The sequence below is a fragment of the Cygnus olor genome, chromosome 2 (genome assembly GCF_009769625.2).
Source record: "Cygnus olor isolate bCygOlo1 chromosome 2, bCygOlo1.pri.v2, whole genome shotgun sequence".
NCBI classification, from domain to species: Eukaryota; Metazoa; Chordata; class Aves; order Anseriformes; family Anatidae; genus Cygnus; species Cygnus olor.
Window position 1 is genome coordinate 82,589,387 of NC_049170.1, and position 24,706 is coordinate 82,614,092.

The 24,706-nt window shown below is 43.7% G+C and overlaps 1 protein-coding gene across 10 annotated transcripts in view; it reads right to left on the reverse strand.

Moving 5' to 3' along the window:
- Positions 1 to 23,947, reverse strand: part of OTULINL (OTU deubiquitinase with linear linkage specificity like) — a 33,195-nt gene extending 9,248 nt beyond the window's left edge. For 2 of the 10 annotated variants that reach the window (XM_040548088.1, XM_040548087.1), the window contains exons 1-5: positions 14,387 to 23,947; positions 14,038 to 14,185; positions 754 to 913; positions 611 to 642; positions 422 to 513 (exon numbers count right to left, since the gene is read on the reverse strand). In XM_040548088.1, the coding sequence (XP_040404022.1) occupies positions 422 to 513; positions 611 to 642; positions 754 to 913; positions 14,038 to 14,185; positions 14,387 to 14,452 (498 nt within the window). In that variant the 5' untranslated portion in view covers positions 14,453 to 23,947. Of the gene's footprint in view, positions 1 to 421; positions 514 to 610; positions 643 to 753; positions 914 to 1,081; positions 1,210 to 11,003; positions 11,020 to 11,312; positions 11,329 to 11,502; positions 11,713 to 11,768; positions 11,866 to 13,476; positions 13,520 to 14,037; positions 14,186 to 14,386 lie in introns of those variants that run through there. The other 8 variants (XM_040548086.1, XM_040548085.1, XM_040548090.1 and 5 more) reach the window with 7 other exon arrangements.
- Positions 23,948 to 24,706: the final 759 nt, after the last annotated feature.

Below are 24,706 nucleotides of genomic sequence, written 5' to 3' on the forward strand. Positions count from 1 at the left end.
ACAAGGTATGAGAAATAAAAACCCAATGAGAAGTATGATTATTAAGAGGATCTCAGCTGGCGTCTCAGACAAGAGACACTGCCTAAGGCCAAGTTATTTGGGCTGCAGTGCTTGGGATCATATTTTCGTGCTGTTGTAATGGGAGCTCACCCTGACTGCTTACAGCCGCTGCTTGGGTGGCTGGTACAATGGGGAAGAATTCGGAGAAGATGTAAAACTAAAATCTGATCTAGATTGTGATCTGCTCTACTGCACTCTTTATTTGGACTCATGCTAACATTATCCATTTTTCTCTTCATTTAAACAACTGGTGCAGCAAACTCTGGTAGTTGTAGCAGCTGCTTGTTCTGGAACTGACTGCTCTTCTTTCCTCAGGTACCTCTCCCCCATCCACGTGCAGAGATTAAATTTTAACTCTTACCTCCCTCATATGTTTGGCCTGCTTTGTTTCTCCTTTCCATTCTCTTGCACTATAGCCAAGTAGATCAACTTCTGCCAACACACTGTGATTCTCTAAATCAAGATTAATTCATAGATTAGTTACCTTCTCTTGTTCTGCATTTAAAGGGCAGGGGGATTAACGGAGAGAGAATGAAAACAAAAAGATTACTTATGAGTTTTCTTTGAAGGTAGTTGCTCCACCTGAAATCCAAATGATAAAACAGGTGTCAAAAAATGGGTTGTCAAAGGAAAATACTTACTGAAATAAGCAACAGCATTGAAAAATCAGAAGTCTGCATAATAAAAACCTACCGTTTCAATAGCTGTGCTAAAAAGCCATATAGCCTTCTGCAATACCAAAACACAGCAACGAGGAAAGACATGCTTAGCGTTAGCTGTATTTTCACTTTTTGCCACATGAGACACAAAGATTGTTTGGTAGCTCTTGTCCAGGACTGCACCTCATGCCTTCCTACAACAGTGATAAAAAGAGAGAGAGAAAAAAAAAAATAAAATCTTTCACTGCTTAGCAATACTTCTATTTTTTTAATTTCAAGAGAGAAATCATCCAAGCACCACATCATTCCAAATGAAAAACGCAAGATGAAATGCCAAAGGCACAGTATGTTTAGTAACTCACTTGTTTTTTCAAGTTTATAGGTTTTGGGGTGTACACCATTCATGCTTCCAAGCTTTCCTCCGCACAATGAAGGCTAGATATATAGTCAAAATAGAGTGGAAGGCTTCACAAGACCGATACCAAAGCAACTGTTCAATGACAACAACAAAAAAATTGCTTCAGGATGTGCTAGATCAGAGACGTGTACTGTCATTACTTTGCCATTAAGTCAAGGTTTTAACGACCAGAGGTTCCTAGGAGATGTAGTCTGCAAATGTGCCATATCAGGCAGTGCATTAGCTGACCAAGCAACATATGAATGCCACAGGAATTAAAGGAATGTTCCTGGCTCAATTTGGGCAAGTTTAGGGGCAATTTAAAACTCAGGAGAAAACTCCTCCCCAGGGATTTGGTAGAAAGCTCAGGAGATGATCACAAAGGGGGGGCAATCACACTGTTCTTCACTGACATAAGCCAGGACAGGGTTCTGTTGATCTTCTGGTGTTATTGGGAGGGCTAGACAAAGGTTTGGTAGTCTTCTGTTAATCAAAAACCCTAGAATTGAGAGAGGGTATGGAGGCTGAGGAACTGACAAATGCAGTGTCTGCTCCCTAAGTGAGAAATGTATTCTCTGGCTGAAATTTGAGCATAGGAAATTCCCAGATTTTATGACCAACAGCTGCTCTGTTAGTAACTTCTTCATTGTTTTTGTACAAAATTTTAAGAGAACTTTTTTTTTTTTAAAGGCATCTCCAGAGAAGGCTGAAAAGATTATTCTCTAGAGAGTCCATGAAGGGAATAATTCATTCAGCATAGTTTTATGTCATTTGAACTTCTGCCCCTCCTGGCTGTAACAGGAAATTTAAGAGGGGCTTAAGTTTTCCAAGGAGCTTAAGCCCATACACTGTCGAAAGCTATCCAGTCACAGAGTTGCATGTGAATTCAAACCTTGGCACTGAGATCAACAGCTACACATACATTTTTATGAGCACTGTAGTGTATACACGGAGCACTGCTGATATTTGGCCTTTCCCAATATTCTGTTGTTTTAAGAAACTTTATTACAGGATGTCATACGCATGTAGTCTGGACGCAAGACCCGTAACTAGCGCCTACCTTGAACAAGAGGCAGGTTAAGAGCTGTAAATGTAAAGGTATTAATAAACTTTAAAGAGGTAATGGGAAAAGTTTTTTGGCCACAAGTACAAATTTACACAAAACCCATACTCTTGTGAACACCATTCATACAAGACAGACCTGTTATCTTCTACTCACATGCCACACTAACAAGTGCTTAGCTGGCATAACCTGTATATGCTGAGTAGGAAAAGCGCAGACACACATGCACACAACCAAGAAGACCAAAAAGCCGAAGCTGTAGGAAGTGTTTATTACTGGTCCCAAGTAACAGACAGCAAAACATCAGCTGTATGGTTCGAAAATGTCACAGCTCATGGAAACACTGGGATACTCCCACTTAGAGCACACACTGCTGATGGAAACCAAGAGATGCCTTCTTAATAAGCACCCAAATTGCTACCAAGAGAACAAAAACTGAGAACTAGTAGAAGACAACGCTCCTAGCAGAATCAAGTCACAGCAATATATTCTCTCTTCTTTAGGATTGAAGTATCAGCATTGAAAAATCTTATTCAACCATAAATAACTGAACCTCCTGCTGACTGGAATGGAACTTAAAGGCTTACAGATATTATTTGGTCCACGCAGTCAACAAGTGTTTTGGCTGTCACACTGTTGTTCAAAAACCAATGATGATTTGAACAAAACTTGCTAACAGCAACTTAAACATACAGTACCTAAAGGAAGATGTGGCAGCCTTCCATCTCATTATTTAAAATGAGTGTATGTTCCCTTTTTTGAACGAACTGGTACTATAAAAAGTGGAACTGGTTTGTGTGTTCAACTGACATGCTTTGCTTTATTGGGTACCAGAGATGTATGTGAACAGATCAACAGCATGCAAAAATTCTTCCTTAACCCTTTTTACAGGCAAAAAGATGAGAGAACTGCATCAGCATGAGCTCTTATGGTAAAAGAAGCAATCTAAGCTTTTGATGGCATTAATCCTGCACAAAGAACCAACCTTTTGTTGGGAGTCCAACAAAACCCCTTTTAAGGCACAGGGTTAGCAACTACATGAGCAACTGTTCTCCAAGGAGAAAATTTCCCTAACAAAAAGCCTAATAGGAGATGGGAAAACCTGCAGACAAGTGATTTTGAGTATTTTCACTACACTTTTATTACAGCACACCCTGGTCTTCATAAACTTTCCCTCCTGTCATGGAAAAGTTGCTGTTCAAACAGCACTTGGTAATTCAGTTACCACTTTAACTGAATATGTCACACTTTGAAATTTAATTACTTTTTTTTTATTCAAGTGACATCTAGAAGTGTCAGCTGGATCACAACGTGCTGCAGATAAAAATACATCACGAACAAGACACAGATTAACGAAGAGAGCAATTTAAAATAGATCTCTCCTCCTCCTACCTATCCCGTCCAAAACCCTTCAGAAAACAAAGAGCAATTAAATTAATAACATGCTGGGGAGGGGGGGGGAGGGGAGTAAAATAAACCGACAGATTTTTCAACTCAGTCCATCCCCTAGGATATGGATGCCAATCCCTTCTCTTTCTCCGCAGACAGCTACAGCCCAGCTGCTCTGCAACACGACATCTCTTTGGAGGCTGACTGCGAGCATCACCGCAGGGACTGGGAGGCTCAACTCTTCTCCCACACGGGACAGCAGAGCCCGAGGATGTCTCAGAGAGCTCCAAGAAGAAACTTTGATGAACAGAGGCTGAACAGCGCTGAGGTAGGAGCTGATAGCAGTGTTTGTCTTACAAAGTACGTAATGCACCATGTTTTCTTTTCATGCCACATCATCAACTTCCTGATGGTGCCAAACCTGCTGAAGTCAGCAGGAGAGGCACACAGAAGAAAGAATGCCAGAAAAATGACAAGTAGGAGACATCTGCAACATCTGCTTCTTGCACAAGTAACTCTTGAAGCTCAAGAAAAGTCACTAAAGAGAAAAAAAGCCCCACAACAGTCTCCCACACAACTCTTTTGAAGGCTGTCACCTTCAAAACGTGACTGACGAAATGCAAGATGTAGGGGATCAGCTGGGGAGCCAGCATGCAGCACTGTACACAGCACTGGAGCATGTTGCAGGATGACAGTGTGATGGCACCTTGCACCTTCTTACTCCCCACCCTGTACCAAGGCCATGAGGAAGACAGAGTATCTTCCAAAATTTAAAGGAAGTCCCACAGTCAGCTTTTAAGACGTTCCTCTTCACAGTCTTGCATTCATTTTAGTATTGAAAATAGGACATAATACATGTTACCTAGTTCCCAAAAAGCAGGTATATCCTCCTCCAAAGAGAGGAACAAAATTTGGGATCCCCCGATCCAACCCTTCTGCTGCCCACCCATACCCTCCTTTTCACTCCTCTCCTGGATCCAGAGCTAGAAAGAGAGCCTGGGATTCCTTGATCCTACACTAAAAAGTGCAGGACTCAGGGATGCTGTATATCAGACCCTTTTCCAGCTTTCTTGAACCTCCAGCTGAGGAATTTCTTAAATACCTTAAGTAACAGAAGCAAGGCTTGGCACCAGGAGGTCCAAGTTTGCACGCACTCGGTGTGTGCTGCAGAGCTGTCTTTGTTACACGTTATGTTTTTCCAAACTGTGTAGCATAAGTACCAGGGTACAGCATAAAATTGGCTAACTCCCTCTTTTATGGGAACAAGATCAAACTGATCCTTATAAAACAGGCATCCATTGAGTGCCACACAGATCCGCACATACACCTCAACTCTTTGAGCCAAAAGAGAGAAAAAACTATTAATTATACAGACTGAATAGCTACAATAAATTACAAGCCCTAACAGCTTAAAAGAAAGAAGCATGCCTTTATAAGCAGTGCCAAGTGACTACTTTGATTTCCCAGAGTTTATTATCAGCACCATGCCGTAAATAAATAAATAAATAAAAGAGAAACTACCGAACCCAGAACAGATCAAACACAAGGTATACAGGAAGCACTGGGTGATTCAATAGCCATCTCATTAAGAAATCCTTCCTTTACCAAGCAAAGCAAGGTCAACCCATTGAGCAAACTTTCTTCACCTGTTCTGATGCAACAACTGGAGATTAGGATCTCTGCTTGGGATAAGAAGGGAAGGAACCGTTTACAGGCAAAGACAGTAATTGTCAGTGACTTACCAAAAGTTAAACCATGTCTACTGACCACATCTCAGCTTCTACCCAACAAAATTAAACAAAATCCCAGCCCCAAGCTGTTACCAGAATCATGCAATTACCTAGAAAACGGAATCGTTTCTGTAGCACCGAGGCCCATCACCGGCAAGAAAGCCTTTATTTACACAGCTGGTCCGTGTAGGAGTCTCAAATGTTCTCTCAGCCCTCGTCCCCGTTCTGCAAAGGTCTTTCAGGAAAAATACATGAAAAAGGCAGGCAGCCTTATTTGGATTCCCTGGTCTTTAACAGGACCCGGACTGCTGCTGTTACCATTTCCACCCAGCTCTGACAGCCGCTTACTCCCACTCTGTAGCAACAGGCACGATGAGTTCTCACCGGCTGCGTGATTATCTAAAGCACACCCTATTACGGTTACCTTTACAGAACCAATCTCATCTACGCAGTCAAGGTATTAATGCGTGCCTTAGCCCACATATACCATTTCTTCTCTACAAACTCCTACAAGAACAAAAGGAAAGGTCAGTGCTTGATCTCCTGTATAATTCAGTTTCCTTTTCTTAAGGCACAGGGTGCCATCCGGGACCTTCAGATGAATCAAGCTCAACAACACTTCCATCTATGTAAGAAAAAAAACATGACAGAAGCCTTCAGAGATTTTACAGTCCACGGCAATATGTGAAAAGGCTTTTACACCATAAAAAACCTGAAGTATTTCTTAAAAGGTCTTTTTCCTAACCATGACTAAAACATAAATAAAATCAACTTCCTTTTAAAGAAGGAGCCTCTGAATTTTCTGCTATACTGATTCCTCCTTTTTTCTCTCTCCCTCATGTGGAAAAACATCTGTCCTCGTTCAGAAACGCTATTTAATGCCTGTAAACTTCAAACAGAACTTACGTAAAAGCGCTAAATCCATTATTTCAAGGAAGCCCACTCCAAGGGTGCTTATTCCGTCTGCTGTTGAGCTGCACGTTGAGTCATCCCTAAAGCCACTCACATTTGTTTCTGTTTTATCTATTTGCAGACACAACTCTTCGAAATGGGTTCTATAATACTTTTTTTTTCTTCTGTGCTCAACCTAAACTGACAGAGTACAGTAAATAGTTTCCTCCTGCATGTCTTCTTTTGCTTAAGTTTCGCTAATAGGCCAGAGTCATATGAACGCCTTGGGTTTTTCTGTTGATTTGTCTAGATAGCTGAAGCTTCGGTCTGGAAAAAAGCCGAAGTCTTATGTTAGCAATAAGAATTTTAAATCCTGTTTGCTAGACAGCAGACAAGCTGTACCTACAGCCCACCCCTCCAGGGATGCACAGTCGCTAGTGGTGAGCCAGGCCGGCCATCAGCACTTCCCCCCAGTCCGACATATTGCAGGCACCATCTCTCCAGGCAGGGGTCTGGCAGGCTGCAGGGGTGCCTGGGGACAAAACAGCCCCTGGATGTCCCGGGTGGGTCCCCAGCCCCTCAGCAGCTCCTTGCTAAATAGCAGTCTGACACCTCGTGGGGTCCTTTGCTGAAGGGCTGTAGCTCCAGGGAGAAAGCAGCCAGAAACGCCAGCCCACTTGGCAGGCGCTCGCTGCAGGAGGAATTTTTCATTTCTACTTGTTGACAAACAATTATCCCAAGCAATAGCCAGGGAACACGGTAGCATCATGACAGACAACAACAAAAAAATGAACTCATCTGAGCCTGTTTACCACCTGAGCACCATCAGTAACAGCTGCTTGATCTTGCAGGCAGTGCATACGTTTGACACCAGGGTCTTGTTAAGATCCTGCTCCAAAAGCGAGCCCCTCTGATCAGGCTGCATCCACGCAGCTCATCATTCCCACCTCCATTCGCTGGCACGCAGCAGATCTTTGCTGCTGTACCCCCATGACTCTGATTTTACATCTGCCTGCACGGCACAGCCCCCTCCAGAAGTCTACCAGACTCTGCACATAACAAAGTGCTACACAGAGCTGCGCATTTTTCATAAGGATTAAAAAGCAACATCTCCTGGCAGCAGGTCAGATCACAATCCCCGTGCTTTCCCAGGAGGTGTGCGCAGAGGTTATTCCAGCATTATCGTTTGTCTGCTTGGGAGTTCTGCTTGTCTCTCTCCCTGTTTCCAAGATGGATTAAAAACAGAAGAGAAAAGCAACAGAAAGCAAAATATCAGTCATCACTTTGAATACAAATGACTGGAATTGGTCTTGCGTCTCTTTCCCTCCTCCTCTCAACGTCCAACCTGATGAAAGTCACAGCTCCAGCTTTATTCTGCAGGCAATAATGCTATTAGTATGGAGGCAGCTGGTATTTTTTAAACCGTGCTCCCTCTCTTCATCTTTTAAAGGGCATCGTTTTCAAGCTGACATGCTTGAGTTAGCTCACACACACAGGAGTCCTCTGCCAATTTTCTGGGAGTGCATTACCATGCATTTCTTTCCTAAAATCTTAAGCAAAAAGGACACGTTGGAATGGAAAACTGACTGCATTGAGATAGCTTAAATTTTCGTTATGATCACGCGGTAGTACCAAAGTCATAGCTAGTACAAACGTTTCATTAAGACGTGATACGAGAACCCAAAATATTCTGCGTGGAAGTTCTCTGCCTGTGAAAGCACACAATGTTATTGTTAAGCAGTTTCGATACCACTACAGACACTTGGATGCCCCGAGGAGCTCCAAGCACAGTGCTCAGGACCAACAGACCGCGGTGCTGCGACACCACAGCGTTTGCACCAGCTGCCCAAGCACCTGGCAGCTAGGTGGGGAGGTCCACATAAAGTACAGGTGATGCAGCCCTGTAAAAATACACTCAGGTGTCACCCTCACGTATCAAGCTCTTTTCGAGGGGGTGGCACTTGGCAAAGGCACAACTTATTTTCACTTGGAAACTAAGAAAACGATATACAGAATTTAGGGCCATTTCCAACCTTGGAATGTGGCAGTGTAATGTTTAGAAGATCTCCAGTGATGTGAAAGTGCCTATTTTTAAAACCTCAGCCTTTGGCAAGTGTGCCACAGCTAAAATTCGTGCACAGGAAGTGATACGAAATGAAACCAGAACTGAAGAGCGCTGAGGAAGCCAGCAGGTCGCTCCAGCGTAAACACGGCAGGCGCACACATTGCTCTGAGCTGTGCTCAGAACAAAACTGGGAGAAACTGGTAGGACATCCCTGTCTGACAGACCTAAAGAAAGCATCAAAGTCTGCAGGATGACGGATTTTGGCAGAGCCTGTGCAAGCTCAGCTAGGAGCGATGAAAACCATACCAGTGTTTCCCTGCGGCAGCCGACCCAGAGTCTTGCCCAGCACTGATGCTACAGCGCTGGATGATGGTCAAAGCCCCACGCGCAGGACAATGTCATGGCAATACTTTGGTGTTAAGGCACATGCTGCCTTCCCAGCATCAACCCAACCACCCTGCCCTGGAAACACAAATTCTAAACACTTAAGGTCTGGGCAACCTTAGCAACATGTTATTATGGACAAGGGATCTCAGACAGGGTCTTGCCAAAGATCACACACACAGCTGGCGACAGAAGTAGGGACTGAGTATACGTAGCCACACCATCCTGGATTTTCAGCCCTCCACCTTAAGGTGACACAGTTCAAATAAGACAGCACAGCTTCTCTGGTCAGCCTGCAGCCTTCTCCTCTGATAAATGTTTGTTGAAAGCAATCTTCAGGCAGCACAAGTTGCCTTGTCAGCCACATCATGCACGTGGCACCTGACCTTGCTGGTGGCATGGGGACAGGAGCTCGGGACACACCTCCCCTCCCCGTCAAGAGTTTCCAGCACAAGCTATAGAGAAATCCCGAATGCCAGGCTCTGGATCCTGAGGCTGCAAAAACTAGACAGTATTGCTCCTCAGTGGTGAAAAATGAGGAAGGAACTACAGTGACAAAATAAGGCTACAAAGAAACTAGAAGTTGCTGACACAAATTTTTTCAAAAAATTCACAAGGTGATCTACTGCTGCTCTGGAGTATTTGACAGCGTGTTTGCCCTCACTGTATCCTTCTCAAGACAAGGACAGTAGCACCCGTCTCCACCTTTTCTCACACTGGGGTGAAACTCCGACTTACTGTATGTTCAGCCGACAGATAACCCAACCATGAGTTACACTGCTCATTGAAAAACAACTTCCCATCATACCAAATCACGCAACACACAGACTAAACTCTGTCTAGCACCTCAGTACTGGCACGAGATCCCTAGCCACAAACGACCACTCTTATGTTGCTGTGGCTGGTACACGCAAGTCCTGAGTTTTCCATCCTGAAACTATTATGTTTTAGTTAACGAGCAGATCTCTCTCTGTGATTCTGGAAGGCAGCATGCTGCAGTGTCTGCTCTGCGGTGTCCCAGCCACGCACCCAGGTCTGCTGTGCCGGGAATCCCAGCACCAGAGTGCGTGGGCGAAGTTCCCTGTCCCTCCGACAGGCCCACAACACGAAAGCTGCATCGGCCTGGGAGTGCAGGAAGGATGCTGCTGTACGTCTGCTGTGGCCTCAGAAATTCCCTCACAGCAGAAAACAGATCCTTAAGTGATGCAGGGTCAAACATCAGACAGCGACTCAGATGAACATTTGACTTTAAGGAGTACTACAACTCTTTCAGAAGTCAGGATGGCTGAATAAAAACATGAATATAACAGGACTAATGGGGCCCGATGGTAATTTTTAAAACGGTTTCATAGCCTAAACTAAAAGGAAATTAAGAAGCTCCTTAAGATGAACTTCATGCCACCCAAATCACGCTCGCAAACTTAGTTATGCGGGTGTAATGACAGCAGCATAGCCGCACAACCTTTTGACACCTGAGCACTGGTTATTCCCTCGTGTTTTCAAAACAACTGAATTACAACCATCCTCGTCTGCCCTAGCATGATCTGGCACTGTGACTCCCACGGCTCAGCTGTGTGGGGCCAGGAAGCACAGCAGGGAGGTGTTTCTGAAATCTCAAACTCATTTGCCTGGGTAATCACACAAGGTCAATCATTTTCAGACATTAAGCTCCAGGAAAATTGCAGGCTTTACTGAAAAACCTGTTAATGTTTGTTATTATAGCCTCGGTAGATAGGATCTGAGGATTTAACCTGGAAGCGGTATCTAAGAAACGGGGTGGACAGAAAGTCCTGATACAGAGAGGGAAAGCCACACCACCTGGTCAGGCAGCCTGGTCCAAAAAGTAAAACGAAATGATAAAACGTGTATCCCAACAGCAAAAAAAACAAACAAAAAACTCAGAACTATGAAAACTATATATATATATATATATATAATTTTTAGAAGGCCAAACCTGAAAAGCACCTGTAATTTAAATGCTGACCAGCATTTTATGGCTTTTGCCCTTGAAAATCAGTTCTAACACCCTTCACATGATGCTTAAACAACACTGCTAGCATATTGTATAAATATGCAAAACTCTAGCTTTTCCTCATGGTGTCCCCTTCGATTCCTAATTAAATTATTTACCCAGCAGTAACAGCACACAAGTCTTAAAGGAACAAACTTCAGTGACGAGCAAACAGTTTTCTGAGTGTTAAAACCAAAGCGAATCAGTCTTTCCTGTGTCACACGCTTTACCTCTTTTGTTTCATCACTTGCAGAAACTGGAGCGGGTCAAAGGACGGAAGTGGGAATAACCGTGCTGTCACACGTTAGTTAGCAACAGGGCACTTGGCGCCACGAAAGCTTAAAACTCACTTACTCAATGCCCCCGAAATCCGCTTCTTTCTTCACTCCAGAAAATGGAAGTGTAATAATTAAGTCCGCAGGCTCCTCCAGGGAGCAGACAGCTGGTTCCTACGGAAGGTGGCGCAGAACAAGGGCTGAACTGGTACCCAGGGAGGCAGAAAGGTGTCCCGGCACATAGGGCACGGCACCTGCAGCCCACGGCACCACTCGACGGAGCTCCGGAGGCCGCAGTGCTGAGACCACACGCCACAGGTCCGAAGGGATACACCCATCTTCCCGCACCACATGCTCCTTTCTGATCCCCTTTTCCCCGAACCCTCACCTGTCTGATGGGAACAGAAGCCAGCGGACAACGTTTGGGTTCAGATTCAGCACAGCAAAAACCGAACAAATGAAAGCAACAGGAGCCCGGCACAACAAGAACCGAATGAACAAAAACAGCAGGAGCCCACGCGTGCACCCAACGCGAAGCGGCATGTGGTGTCACGGCAAAGCCACCCCAAGCCACACACCCTACAGCAACTCCCACGGGGCACCCAAGATCCCCGAGACACAAAATGAGTACACCCATTCACGAAAGGCAGAGCTCCCTCCAGAAGACCTGCCTCTCACCACAAAACCACCTCTCCGCAGCAGCAGCTCTCCCGATAATCCCATTTTTCATCTGAAAAACGGCCTCACGGCCTCGAGCAGGAAACGAAACCATAACAACAATAATAAATAATAATGAAATAAGGAAAAGAAACCGCGCAATCCCCTTCCCCCCCCCAGGCCTCACCGCTCCCCGCCAGCACCCGGAGCCCGGCTGGAGGCCGGCGGGCGGTGGCCATGGGGCGGAGGCCGGCACCGCCCCGGGCGCGCGGGGGGCGGGATGGGGGCGGGGGGACGTGGCTGTGTTCCCCCCCTTCTTTGCCCCCCCAGCCTTTAGGGGTAGTCTGTGGGATGGTTGTTTGGTGTTTTCTGTCAGCAACGGGACCCCCAACGGAGGCCAACCTCTGCCTGAGGTCGAGCCGTGATGTGTAAAGCCGGCTTGGTGACCTCAAAGTCATTTTGTGCTTTGTTGTTTTGTTGTGTTTTTTTTTTTTTTTTTTTTTTCTACCATTAAAAATTCGTTTCCTCACTCATTCATTAGCAGGGTGGAGCGCGTTCGTCCCGAAAGAACTTCCCTGCCAGATCCCTTCCCCTGCAGCAGCGCCTCAGTTGTAACCCGCCCCAGCCCGACGTGGGGTATTTGCATAGAGCAGAGCTATTCCTTTTCTGGTTACACATTAAAAAACAGTTTTCTTTCATCTCCCCCGGGGACTTTGCAGGAGAAACAGAAGGGAATTGTAATGGGCTGAGCCAGTGACGCAGACTTAAATCTTTTACAGAGTTATTAGCAGTTCGCTGTGCCACAGGACTGGGACAAACTCACAGGGCTGTGTTCAGGAGCAGCGCAGGAGCTTAACGGGGCTGGGGACAAACCTGTCAAGTGCGGGCTCACAGAAAGCCACGAGAAGGATCACACAAGGAGAAGAAAATCTAGGTTCTAAAAGAAAAAGAAAAACAAAACAACAAAAAAAACCAGCTAAGAACAGACAGGGTAAATATTTGACTTCAAAGACACAAAACTGTCACCTGCACAGCACTCTGTGCTGCTCTATAGAAAAATCCTTCTCAGAAATAATAATAATAAATAACAATAAAATAAAATAAAATAAAATAATATAAAAAAATTCCTGAGTGCCACCTCAGCACCCACAGACTTCAGTTTCCCCCTCTGGCTCCAGCTCCAGGAGCTGCTTCCCCTTGCACTCAGCAGGCTGGTTTCAGCGCCGCTTCATGGTTTCATGCTCCGGCCAGGCCCAAATTTGTCCTCTTTCTGCCCATTCTGACTCGTGTAAGTATCTTGGGATTTAATAGATGGCTTCCATGCGCAGCTGGGCATGAAAGTTAATGTTTATCTGGCTGCTGACTCATTGGGGAAGAGAGGTGAAACACACCTAGTACAAAAGCTGCAAACCAAGGCCTGTCTCAGTGAGTCCTTCCCAGCTCCTGACTCTCTGCTCTCCTCTCAGGGCATCCGTTCACCACATCAGTGCGACCTGTAGAATAGCCTATGTCTCTCTGTGCTGCTACAAGGGTTCAGAAAGCTTGTCCAAGTGTGAACTTCCCCAAAACACCCTGGAGAACCATGCAGGGAGCTAGGGAAGGCCCCATTTAGAGGGCGTGCTCAAGGTTTTCTTTGCAGAAGTAACGCCTCCCCTCGGAGCAAGCAGCAGCTCCATGGGGACAACGGGGAAGCTCCAGGAGCTCAAACTGAAAAGCTGAAAGCAGCCTAAGCCTGAGTCTCTTCCTCCTGACTTTCTGCTCATGGCACTTTGCACATATTCATGATGCTTAGGCAAGGCTACATGCCAACTGCAAACCTCTACTGCTTCAGGTTATTTATGATATTTCCCGCTTTTATGGGAGTGTTATAAACTTGCCCATAACATGAACCTCACCTTGGTGCGTTTCTCCAGGTGATGGCATCTGCAAGCTGCAGCATGACTTGTGTTGACCTCCCTCTGCTTGTACCCACGTGAGACTCCAGAGCAAGCACAGCAAAAGCTTATACTGGAAGACGCACTAAGCAAGTATGAAGACATTTTAACTGTCTCTGCTTAAACTGACAAATCATCAGCAGAAGAAACTGCATATTCTTGCTCCCATCTGCAGATGAGTGACAGGATTATAACCACAGCCCAAAGAACCCAAACAATTCAAAAGAAGTGCTGAAAGTATTCACTGAGACAAAGGCAACAGTATCCAGCTCAGCAAAAGTGAAAAACCTAGGTACAGAGCTGATGAGAGCTTCAGCCTTCAGTTTTTCAAGTCCATTATTAACAGTCAGGAACAATTTCCCTATATATTTTAATTTACTACTACTACTCAGGTAGGTATAGTCCAACACAAAGGTAAAAGTAGTGCCCATGCAGCTATGATCTCCATCACAAAGGCTTCCTATGGTTGATCCCCAGCTTGGTGAGATGCCAAAATTTAGAGGCACAGCTCAATGAACTTACCAACCCTTCTCTTCGAGTGATTAATTCTGCTTCTTTTTTCTTGCTCAGCGAACTGGTCTCTGTTTTTGCTCGCAATCCTGTCATGTCGCCTCTGCATCTTCTCTCTGGAGTATGCTCCCAGCTGGGTTTCTCTCCCCAACTTCTTGTGCTGGGGACAAAATGAGACTTTACAGGCTGAGTTCGTCTTTACAGATCAACAAACGGTGAAAGGATCTGACTTCCTGTTTCATTTCCGTTTAAGTTTTCAAAGTCACCCAGGCTGTGTATGCTTCTCTATATCCAAGCCACAAGAAGAAAAAAAAATAAAAATCAAGCATAACTCAGCTATTTATAAAGGTCAAGTTGTTACCTCTCTGCACATCTTCCAAGTTGTTTGAGTACTGGAGTGACTTTCAAATGGTGATGTACCACCCATGCATGGTCTGTATCGTAGTAGTAATCTTCAAAGAGTCTGTCTCGGTGCTGCCTCTTCCTTTCAACTCCTATGTCATGTTTGATTACTACGTCTTTAACATACGCAGTCAATGTATTTCTGTACTTCTGTAGAAACACCAGGACTGTGAAGAGGTGGTCCACACAACCAACCCTTCTCCATTAAGATATGGACCATGGGTAAAAGGTAGGGACCATGGATAAAAGTAAAGTTTACACAGATTATACGATAATTCACTTCATAGATACAGGATTTTTAATAAGCGTAAGAAAAGAGTCCTTTGAGAGATTCTTTCCTATCCCCTCCTCGCTTGTTTTAGATTAAATGAGGCCAGTGGTTTCTCAACAGTCAAAGGCTACTAATTCTTTCTTAATTACACTGTAGGAAGATATATTGCAATGCCGCAGCCTAAGTTCACTAAATCCAGTCTTCTGCTCTGAAAATACCCACATGTTCCTATTTCAGAGATGGAAGCAACCATTTGCTTTGCCAGATTGGTCGCCTGTTGACTGTTGCACCACATTACCGATGGATTTAAAAAAAATTGCTGGAATGTGTATGGTTACTGACTCACATCTTCCCTTTCACGGGAATGTTGAGTTCCCTGCCTACTTTTTTTTTATTATGCTATTTTTGTTAAGTTAATTTTGAAAATATGCCTCCATTAACATCCTTGGATCAGGAGCATTTGCTTAAAACAATAATGGATATTTGGAAAAGTGAGGTTGGGAAAGTGGGTTGTATATATATATGCCCATATTTATATGTATATATGCAAGTATTTTATGTAGGGTGTTTTTTTGTTTTGTTTGTTTTGTTTGTGGGAGGTGTTTTTTTTTTTTTTTTTTTTTTGGCTGTGTTCACCTTCCTAATTCATTTTGCCTGGTAGGTTGTTTTGCCCCTGCCAGAAACAGTTGTGGATGGTTAGAACTGATTACTCATACTCTTTTCTTCAGTTTCCACATTATTTATCCCATATACCATATTTCTCAACCAAGCATGGCTGACTAGTTCACCTGGATAACTATTTATCAACTCTTTATGCTTTATCCAAGCAGGAAAAGCATGGATTCCCTCAGTTTCCCGCTGTCCTGGGGCATGAATGTTTGCTTGAGCTCTGCACATCTTCTATAGTCCTGGGGGCTTCTTTAGAGCATGGTGAAAACACTGGGATTTCTGAACTGTATATTGCAGGGATGTAGGAACTTGGAGAAGTGAGGTCATCTGTGCTCCAACAGGATCAGGGGACAGGCAGAGCTCCAAAAGAAAGAAGAGGACATACTAAGACCTTCAGCAGCCCTTCCTTGCAGGAAAGCCCCAGGTGAGCTTTGCAACTCAAGTTACACACACACACAAAAAGCAGGATAAAATCCCTCCTCCACATATGCCGTGCTTTTTTTAGTAGAATCATTGATGAGATTTATGCAGGGTCACGGGGAAAAGGGGAAGAAAAACCCAAAGTGGAAGATGGCAAGCTTGGTGTGCCAGAGGCAGTGAACACCTGGGCTAATACAATCCACAGACTCGGAGTCGCTGTGTTTTGCTAAGTAGCCAGTGTTTGCATGCCTGCGTATTTGCACTCTTTATCATGTTCACAAGCTGACGAGGAAATTTCCTTTGTCCACCCCCGCACTTCTGTGGCTGGTGTTATCAGTGTGCCTCTCCTACCCGTGACATTCCCTTGTGGTTCTGTGAGATGCAGAAAACAAGGTCTGCGTTTGACTTTGCCACAGCTCAACAGGCTCCTTTCCCTGCTCGCAAACGACAGAAAGCTCTTGGTCCTCCACCAGCAGTTTGGAAACCCAAACATGATGTGTCAAAACATCACCCAGCTATCTGAATATTTTAAGCACAAATACAGTAGAGATGCAATGAACAGAGCTGTCCCAGAGTTGCAGGCAATTTCATCTCTATTACTGAGCTCTAAAGCCAGCTTCTTCCTTTCTTTCTGTCTCCTCCCTTCCTTTTGGAAGCTGACTAAGGTTCCAGAGACAAATACCCCCAAACTCCAATGGTATGTAGACATTTTTGTCCCACCATCACAAGTTCTCCTACCCTCCTCTCTGTTACCTGGAAGAAAATGACCCTTTTAGGAACAATTATCCTTATCATCAGCAACTTTCTGCCACAGGCTGGAGGGGATGGGGGCAGGAGAGGTGCTGTCCTGTGCAGGTGCACAAGAGGTGACTTGGTGGGCTGATGGGTCATCCTTTTCCATCTGAAGACTATTAATGAGCCTAGCATCAGTACCTGCTGATCTCTGGACAGATTAGGATTTTGGAAGCATCAAGCAAGTTGTTAGCGCAGAGCTGCCCTCTGTGCCCTGGGTACGGGCACAGAAGATCAACATCTTTGGGAAAAGGAATCCCTGTTACAAAATCTCTGACAGGCCTTGGGTTTGGAGAGCTCTTTGAAAATAAGATACTTCCTACTTGTAATAAGAGTCCATAGCATGGCTTCTTTTTCCTTAGAAGTCAGCTTGCAAAGACTCGATGTTCTGCTATTTCTCCATCAGGCTGCAACACATCTCTGTCAAAAAACAAGGCACAGCATTTGCTTTTTTTTTTTTTTTTCATTTTTTTTTCCCTACTGTTAGTGCCTGCCTTTACAACAATGACTAAACATATATGTTTCACAGTCATAAGTGCTTAGCTGCAAATGAAAGTAAGTATTTTAAGACCTGGCAGCTGTAAGTGATGCACTAAGACTCCAGAACCAAAGATCAGAGCACTCTCCTCCTTGTATTTCTCCTCTGAAGTAGAAGGAGCAAGCCACTTTCTGTCACCTATGCTAGGAACTGCAGTTTTTATATTAAAACAGCAAAACAGGATCACTAAGGGAAAGAAAAGAGCTCATTCTTTTAAGAGGAAGGAGACACCCCAACCCAAAATGTAAAATGCCATCAGTGAAAAGAATAAACTTCCTTCAGATGGAGAGTTAGCAACAAGCAGGAGAATGAATCAGATGTAAAACCCTAGGCCACCGAGAGAAAGCAGCAGCCTGTACACAAGGGAGCAACAGTGCTGATGGAAAAGTCATGAAGAGACAAGGGCTCGAGAATGTACATGCCTCCTTTCATAACCCAGCTTATTGACCTGAATGGCTTTTAGTAGGAACAGTAACAGAAGATGTCCCTTTCTGAAAGACTCTTTGTGTGGCTGATAGTTTGCTTATTCTGAATTGCAAAGATAAACATCCTGGCTCTATTTGCCATTTTTCTCCCCATCTCCTAACAGAGTCACCACCCACAGGGTGGGATACAAGGCAAGAGTTCAGAGGACGAATTTCTATTTTTGCACTTGCCAGCACCATATGTATCTTCAGCAAATCCTTTTACCACCTGTTAAAAAAGGGGAAAGGAAATAAGAAGCTTTCTCCATCTGAAAAGTGAAGCTTGAAGATTAACATTGAGAAATACTGAAAATACCACGGTGATGGAGACTCCTCAGCTGAGCATACAGCACCTGCTGTGTGGACAAGCAGCACTCTCATCTCCTTTTTCAGTCAGTGGAAATAAAAACAGAATCCCCCTGCTTGCAGGGGATGTTCAGCACCTTCCTCTTGCAGCCAATTTACAGAAGAAAGGTGTGGATTTTGAGTAGCAATTGAAGAGCAAAGCAGTAGTCTCCCTCCTAAGCTCAGGAGAACTGTGTCGTGGATTCTGCCTTTATTTCCTCTGTATTGTTTCTAGATTAAAAGATATCCTCTGAACAACCTGGATTTATGTTACATCAGAATAATGGTACTTTCAGTGGCACCTCAAGTTGACAGCTTGCAGATACTCAAAGCTGCTACCAAATTTTTGTGGGGCGTTTTACATTTAAAGTGATTATCAACTATACCATCACATAATTAGATCCTTACGTCCCAAGTTTTGTTTGAAAAGCTTAAGTGATTTCTGCATATGTTAATAAACTTGCTTTAGCAACAACAGCTTAAAGGCATGACACATTTTCTGGGAGGAGAAATGAAAGGGAGACCATCTAAACTTCCATTTTTGCGAAGAAAGGAATCTGCCATACTAGAGAGACAGCAGGAAACCAATGAGGAACAGAATGTACAACCATTGCTTCTGTTAAACATAGTTTCACAGCTCTGAGATGTTAAACAGCCTAGCTCCTGGACTATCTTCTGCTAATATGTGTCTCATGTTCCCCAAATACCTCACCTTCAGGTTATTTCAAAAAACTCTGTATGATATTCTGCTTCCTTCTCCATCTACTCTAAGCTATTCTAGTATGCTTTGGAGCACTCCTCTACAGGTCATACAAGCATAACGGTGCTGGATTTCCTTTCTCCTCTCCTTTGCTCTCCTCTCCTCCTTTCTCTTTTTTTCTCTATTTCTTTTTTCCTTTCTCTTTCTTTTTTTCCTTTCTCTTTCTCTTCTTCTTTCTTTCACTTTCTTCTCTTTCTTTTTTTTTCCGTCCTTCTTTCTTTCTTTCTAAATTAGATCTAACAGAAGTATCAAATGCACAACCCCAGCTTCTGATAGTGAAGCTATTTTTCCACCAATTGTGTTTTACAAGTGAAAAAAAAAAAAAGAAATTAGCAAAACATTATTTGTGCTCCTGTACTATTGTGTTTTTTTCAAGTGAACATGGGAGCAGACCCTACTCCACTGACCTTCGAGTACTATTCTGGCACAAAATGTACTAGCATGACTCAAGCAGCATGACTAAAACGGCATCATGGTAAGGTAAATATAATATATTTATACTTCCTTTCAGTGAAAATATTGCCAGGAGACAGACTTCAGAAAGAGCTACACCCAGTAGTAAAATACTTTATACTCAACAAACAAATACAGAGAGCTGTTACAAAGCCCAGTAGGCAACTCAGCCAGAAACAAGCAACTACTTTTAAGTGGCAATATGTTGGCTGCAAATGAGCAACTCAATAGGAGCTGAGACATTTGTATAGTCAAACTAGTGGGAGGCCTAAAATGCCAATGATAAGGCTGCAGGTGGCAGCAGATTTGGCGAGCTGAACAGCCGGTGTCTCTGTACATAAACCTATAGCCTCTGAAAGCTTTTTTTCCTCACCTCCAAATCTAATGTCATATTTGACTTGTTCTTGGAATTAATTGACACATTTCAAAAAAACAGCTTAAATGTGGCTGACAGAGTGGCAAATACACTCCAGCCAGTTGCCATACCTCATATTTTCCTGGTCAGAAACCAGGCTGGGGTTTAACTGTGCAACACAGAGACCTCTGCTACCTTCCCACCTCCATCATCTAACTATGGCGATAGCCTTGCTAAGCCAAACACCACTGTCGTGAACGTCTAGAAGGGTTTTGACTTTTGATACAGGAGCTCCAGAGTGTGAAGACAGCTATCTTGCTAGAAACAGGAAGCTGAGATATGCACATTGCTCTGACAGATACAAGATCTAATGCCTGCTCATTCTCCTCAAAAGGAGGCTAGGTCATGCAACGTGCTTGAAAAATTCTTTAAGGAAACAACAGTAGTTCACATGAATTTTTATACAGTGATTTCCTGTTTAAATGCTAGATCATACAGATCACATATATTTTCCTCCCAACATAACTGCTCTCAGCACCTGAGCACTTTGTTTCTGGGACAGGGTACTTTGGACATGGGGATGTCCCCTTATGGCCCCCTATGTATAGAAAGGAAAAACTTATAAGGGGAGAAATATAAACAGACATCTTGGGGGATCGGATCCAGCAGAGCTTCCCGGAGAGATACAAACAGAGCTCTGGGGATTGATTGTGTCCTCCAGTAGAAAGCTGAGAACAGCAACCCCTGCTAAAGACAGTGCCTTCCAGTGCAACACTTCTTCACAGTAAAATAACGTAATTTTCAAGTCCAGTGGCTGGAGAAACTCTTGAATGTTAAAAAGAAAAAGTCTCAGTGACTACAAGAAGTAGCTGCAATAAAGCAGGGTGGCAGATGCCCCATGACAACACTGCAGCATGATAGAGAAATACAAGAGCTGGTTATAGTTAAGACAACCCACTTTTATACTGCAGATGACCTCCAAAATTTACCCAGGGTATATCCCTCATCTAATAGCCCTGCATCCAATTGGAAAGCTTTTCTCTTGCACCTATAAAATATAACAGAGGGAAAAGCTCAAGTAACATCGTAGAAATTGATACTTCTCTGCCTAACGTGGGCAAAAAGTCGATGTTTGACATTGAGCAAAATTAGCCATGGAAAATAAAACCCTGCATTACATAGGACAATAATAGCTCTAAAAAAAACACTTTAGAACATAGACTGCAGCTTCCATGGCACTGGATTCCACAGCATGCACATGTGATTGTAATACTCTTTTTTTTTTTTTTTTTTAGGTCACTTCACATCTCAATAGATTTATCACAATGGTTGTTTCCTAACACAGGGTCTGATGTGCGATAGAAAAGAAAAACTATAAAAACAAGATTACTAGAAAAAATAGGTTATCTAGGAATAGATTTGCAAAGCTGATAAAGAGTTTCTGTGAAGCACTTCAGTACAGAAAGAGTTCACATCTGAACTAATGGAAAAAGGCATTACCATTTCCTCCTTATTTTTTTAAACTGACAGATGGTGTCTTGGCCTTGTGAAAGGTTACCCCTCTCAACCCTTGAAGTTGATTAACAGAGAAAAATATGTTTCTTGATTATTTGTCAAACCAAACATTACGGACTCAAGAGGAAGATTCAACTTTAATCAAGTACTTGCACTCCTTACCCTACCACACCACAACTGGAAAAGTCACATCATGCAAACAGAAACAGATGTTCTCTTTCACAGGCAAATGCCATCCCTACCCATCCATAAATCCTCTGGAGGCTGAGAAGGAATCATGGTCAGCCATGTACCAACTATCCCAGGACATTCTTACTCAAAGAGACTTATAATATCTTTATTAAATACCAAATAAAGATATTTTCCCCTCCCTGAACTTTATCTCCGCAGTCTCTTTGGGATATTAGCTTCCAAGACAAGAGGCAAAGACTGCTGGGGGAACACTTTTAACTTGTACAGTGAATTATTTTGAAAGGATGCCACCCATTCTCAGTGTGCTGTATCTTGCCGCCACTAGAACCATTAGCTTCTCAGAAATTGCTGGAAATATTTTTTTGAATAAAGGTTTTGATTACTATTTTGTATATTTGAACATGTTTCCAAGCCAGTCTTTCTGACATCTTCAGGTGGTGCCATCCTCCCTCATCAGCAGCTCTCCGGTCCTGTTCCAAAGACGTCAGAAGTTGGCTGCGATGGCTTTCCCACGGCTGAACTGCTGATGGCAGCACACTGTAACGCCAGCCACAGCCTCGTATCAGACAGCTAGCACAAAGGGGCAGGAAACAGTGATACATCAATTTGGAGGAAAAAAGAGAATATGAATTAGACATTTGCTGTAAAGTTCCATGTGAAAAAGTAGAACGTGTGCAGGCAGGCCAGCCGTGGCTTCTGTAGGTGGCCCGTTCTTCCAGTGGTCAGACTGCAATGTGCTGGCAGGGATCAGACTCAATTAAAGAAAGCCCCGAGTTGGCCACTCCTACTCCTAAGGAGGCAAGCGTTTTTAAACTTGGCACCATAGTGAGACATTGCAGTCGATTCCTTTGTGTGTTTGCCTGCTGTCTTCCACTTCTCTCTCTCTCATTTTATTTCTCCTCAGCCTCTGCCTGTCCTGGCCTCGCCAAGTACTTTTTGAAATTACTGGCTGTCTTGATTGGACGTAGCACCCTGGCTTTTCCAAGGCACTAGGTGGAACAAGGTAATGCACTTAGGTGGCCAGGTGGAGGACAGAGGCCGTACCAGGGCTTTGTGGAAGAAGGAACAGGTAAACCAAACTCCTCTTTGACGCCGGTGACACACTCAGCATATTAGCAGCATTATGGGTTACATTATGAGTGTGGAAAAGCTTCTATTTCTTTCTCAGTAATTACCACATAATTAAACTCTGAGGCAAAACCCTAGGAAACCAGGCTTCCTTTCTTTGGTCATATAAATATTTCCCTATGTCCCCCTTCATTGCTGTATTTCTATTTAGGGGGAAAGCAAGGAAGGGCAGATATCATTTTGTTAGTTTGCAAGCCCTGAATTTAGAAAAAAAAAAATTACTAGGGATTGTGTATGCAGTCAACATACATCCATCTTCTTGCAGTAAGTGCAGCATGCGTGCACTCTGCTGCAGTTGCCACTCTTTCTTACAGCACATTGTAAACCACATGTGCCCACATAATTCAGTAGCACAGAGACTGTACGCTTTGTTTCGTCACATCTGACAGTCCTTTGGAAGTGAGATAGCTGGAGAAATAGCAACAAACATGCATAGGGAGAACATGCTCTGGAGCTCCAGTGAATAGACAATTTTCTTTTCTCCTGTGAGTGCTTGCATACTCACCTCACACTGTGTGGTAGATCCAGGCAACACATTTCTACATCCACAGAGTAACTCAGGCTTTTACTGAGCACCAACAGAAGCATCATACATGGAAGCTAAGTAACAGCATAGTAGATTATGTGCTAAAATGACATTGCGAATCCAAACATAAGGACATTTTTAATTGCTATTGTTTGAATTGCAGTGGAGAATGGTCTCAGCAAAGAGAACAGATCTAACTTGACAATCTTGCTACAGGCTGTGAAACTGACAGGTAGCCAGTAAGACAACTTCCCCAGGGTCACATCCTTATATCATTTAGCTGTAGCAACCACCATGTACAAAGATTGACCTGAACGGCTGGATTTTATGCAGAACAAAAACCAAAGCTGAAGTTTTGCGTGAGTTATGAAGCAACTTGAACGTAGAAGTGTGTTACAGGGAAATGAAAACAACGATAAATTAATTTATTAACTCCTGGCAAGAACAACACAAAGCTCCAGGCCCTCTTACCAGAATGAGAGATTACCTGGATTCAGTTCTCAGTGCAATGGAGTCCAAGGTAGGCTTGGACAGTTTCCTCCCACAGAATGAGAGGAAATGGGTCCAATGGCTCCAGGAGTTGGCAAGAAAACTCTTGACAGGATAGACTCCTGTTAAATAAGTTTTTGAAAATGTCAGGGGAGCTAGGTTGATTTTCTGAAGAGTAAAATGAAGGCCAACAGCAGTCAGTTTCTACTTGTTTAATATAACAGACCTCTGTGCTGAGTTCCGTCAGAACAATCTCACCCTAAGCCAGTGGTAATACCTCCGCTTAGTCTGGGGAATAAAATGGCTGAAAGCTAATGCTCATGCAGGATGTGCTGAAAGGGGGGAATCCAAGCTTTACATGTGTGATCATGGGCTCTAAACTGACAATTACCACTCAATTTGGGGACAAGATCTCAGGTTGAATATGCTAAGAAGTATCAACTCAAAAGAAGTCAAAGCAAGTTGAACATCTGGGATTTTCAGCAAAGAAATAGAGAACAAAGTGCCATTTTGTAACTGTAACTCATGTACCTGTATACTCATACACATAAGTATTGTATGAGCTTTACTTCCCTTCCTCCCATCAATAAAATTTGGAACTAGGAACTATGAAAAGTACCTCCAGCAGTCAAGAGGAGACTGCACATTAACTCATTAAGAAAACAGCTTTCCAGATTACTGCTCTTGACAGCTAGATAAATAAAAATATGGTATCTTTCCTGAAGATAGCTCAAAGTTGATTTTTTTTTTTTTTTTTAACTTCAAACATTTCTACCATGTTTTATCACTTTGAGCTATAACCTGGGGGGAAAGCTAGAAAATCGGTGCTTTTCTCTAATACTAGTAAGTTCATAATGACTTCTTTTATTGGACGGCAGAAATTGGCTGATGAGAGTTTATTATTAGCAGCCTGGGTGCTGGCTCTCCTCACACTACTAGGAGAACAGGAGAATAGGCTGCTCTCAGTAACTCCAGCTTTCCCCCTACTGCTCATTTTGCTGAAGCTTTCTGTGTAAGGATAAGGGAAGTGAACCAGGGAAGATGAGAAGTGTTCCTGTTTTGAGGACAAAAGACATCATGCGGGGAGCACGTTCTCCTATTCCTACTCGTCTGGCTCCTAGCTCCTGTGGATGGTCATGGCCCACAGGCATCAAAATGGGAGATCTTATCCTTGTACTGAAGCTCAGTGTTACAGCACGGCGCAGAGGACCAGTGGCTGCATTTCTTCAAGAAATACGGAGGTGGCTGCCAGGCATGGGAATCTTGAGGTGCTGGGCAAGCGAGTGGGCTTGCCAGGAAGGAGACAGAACAGTGGGCACCAGCTCCTCCGCAGTGGTGAGAGATCACCACGCTCTTGCACTA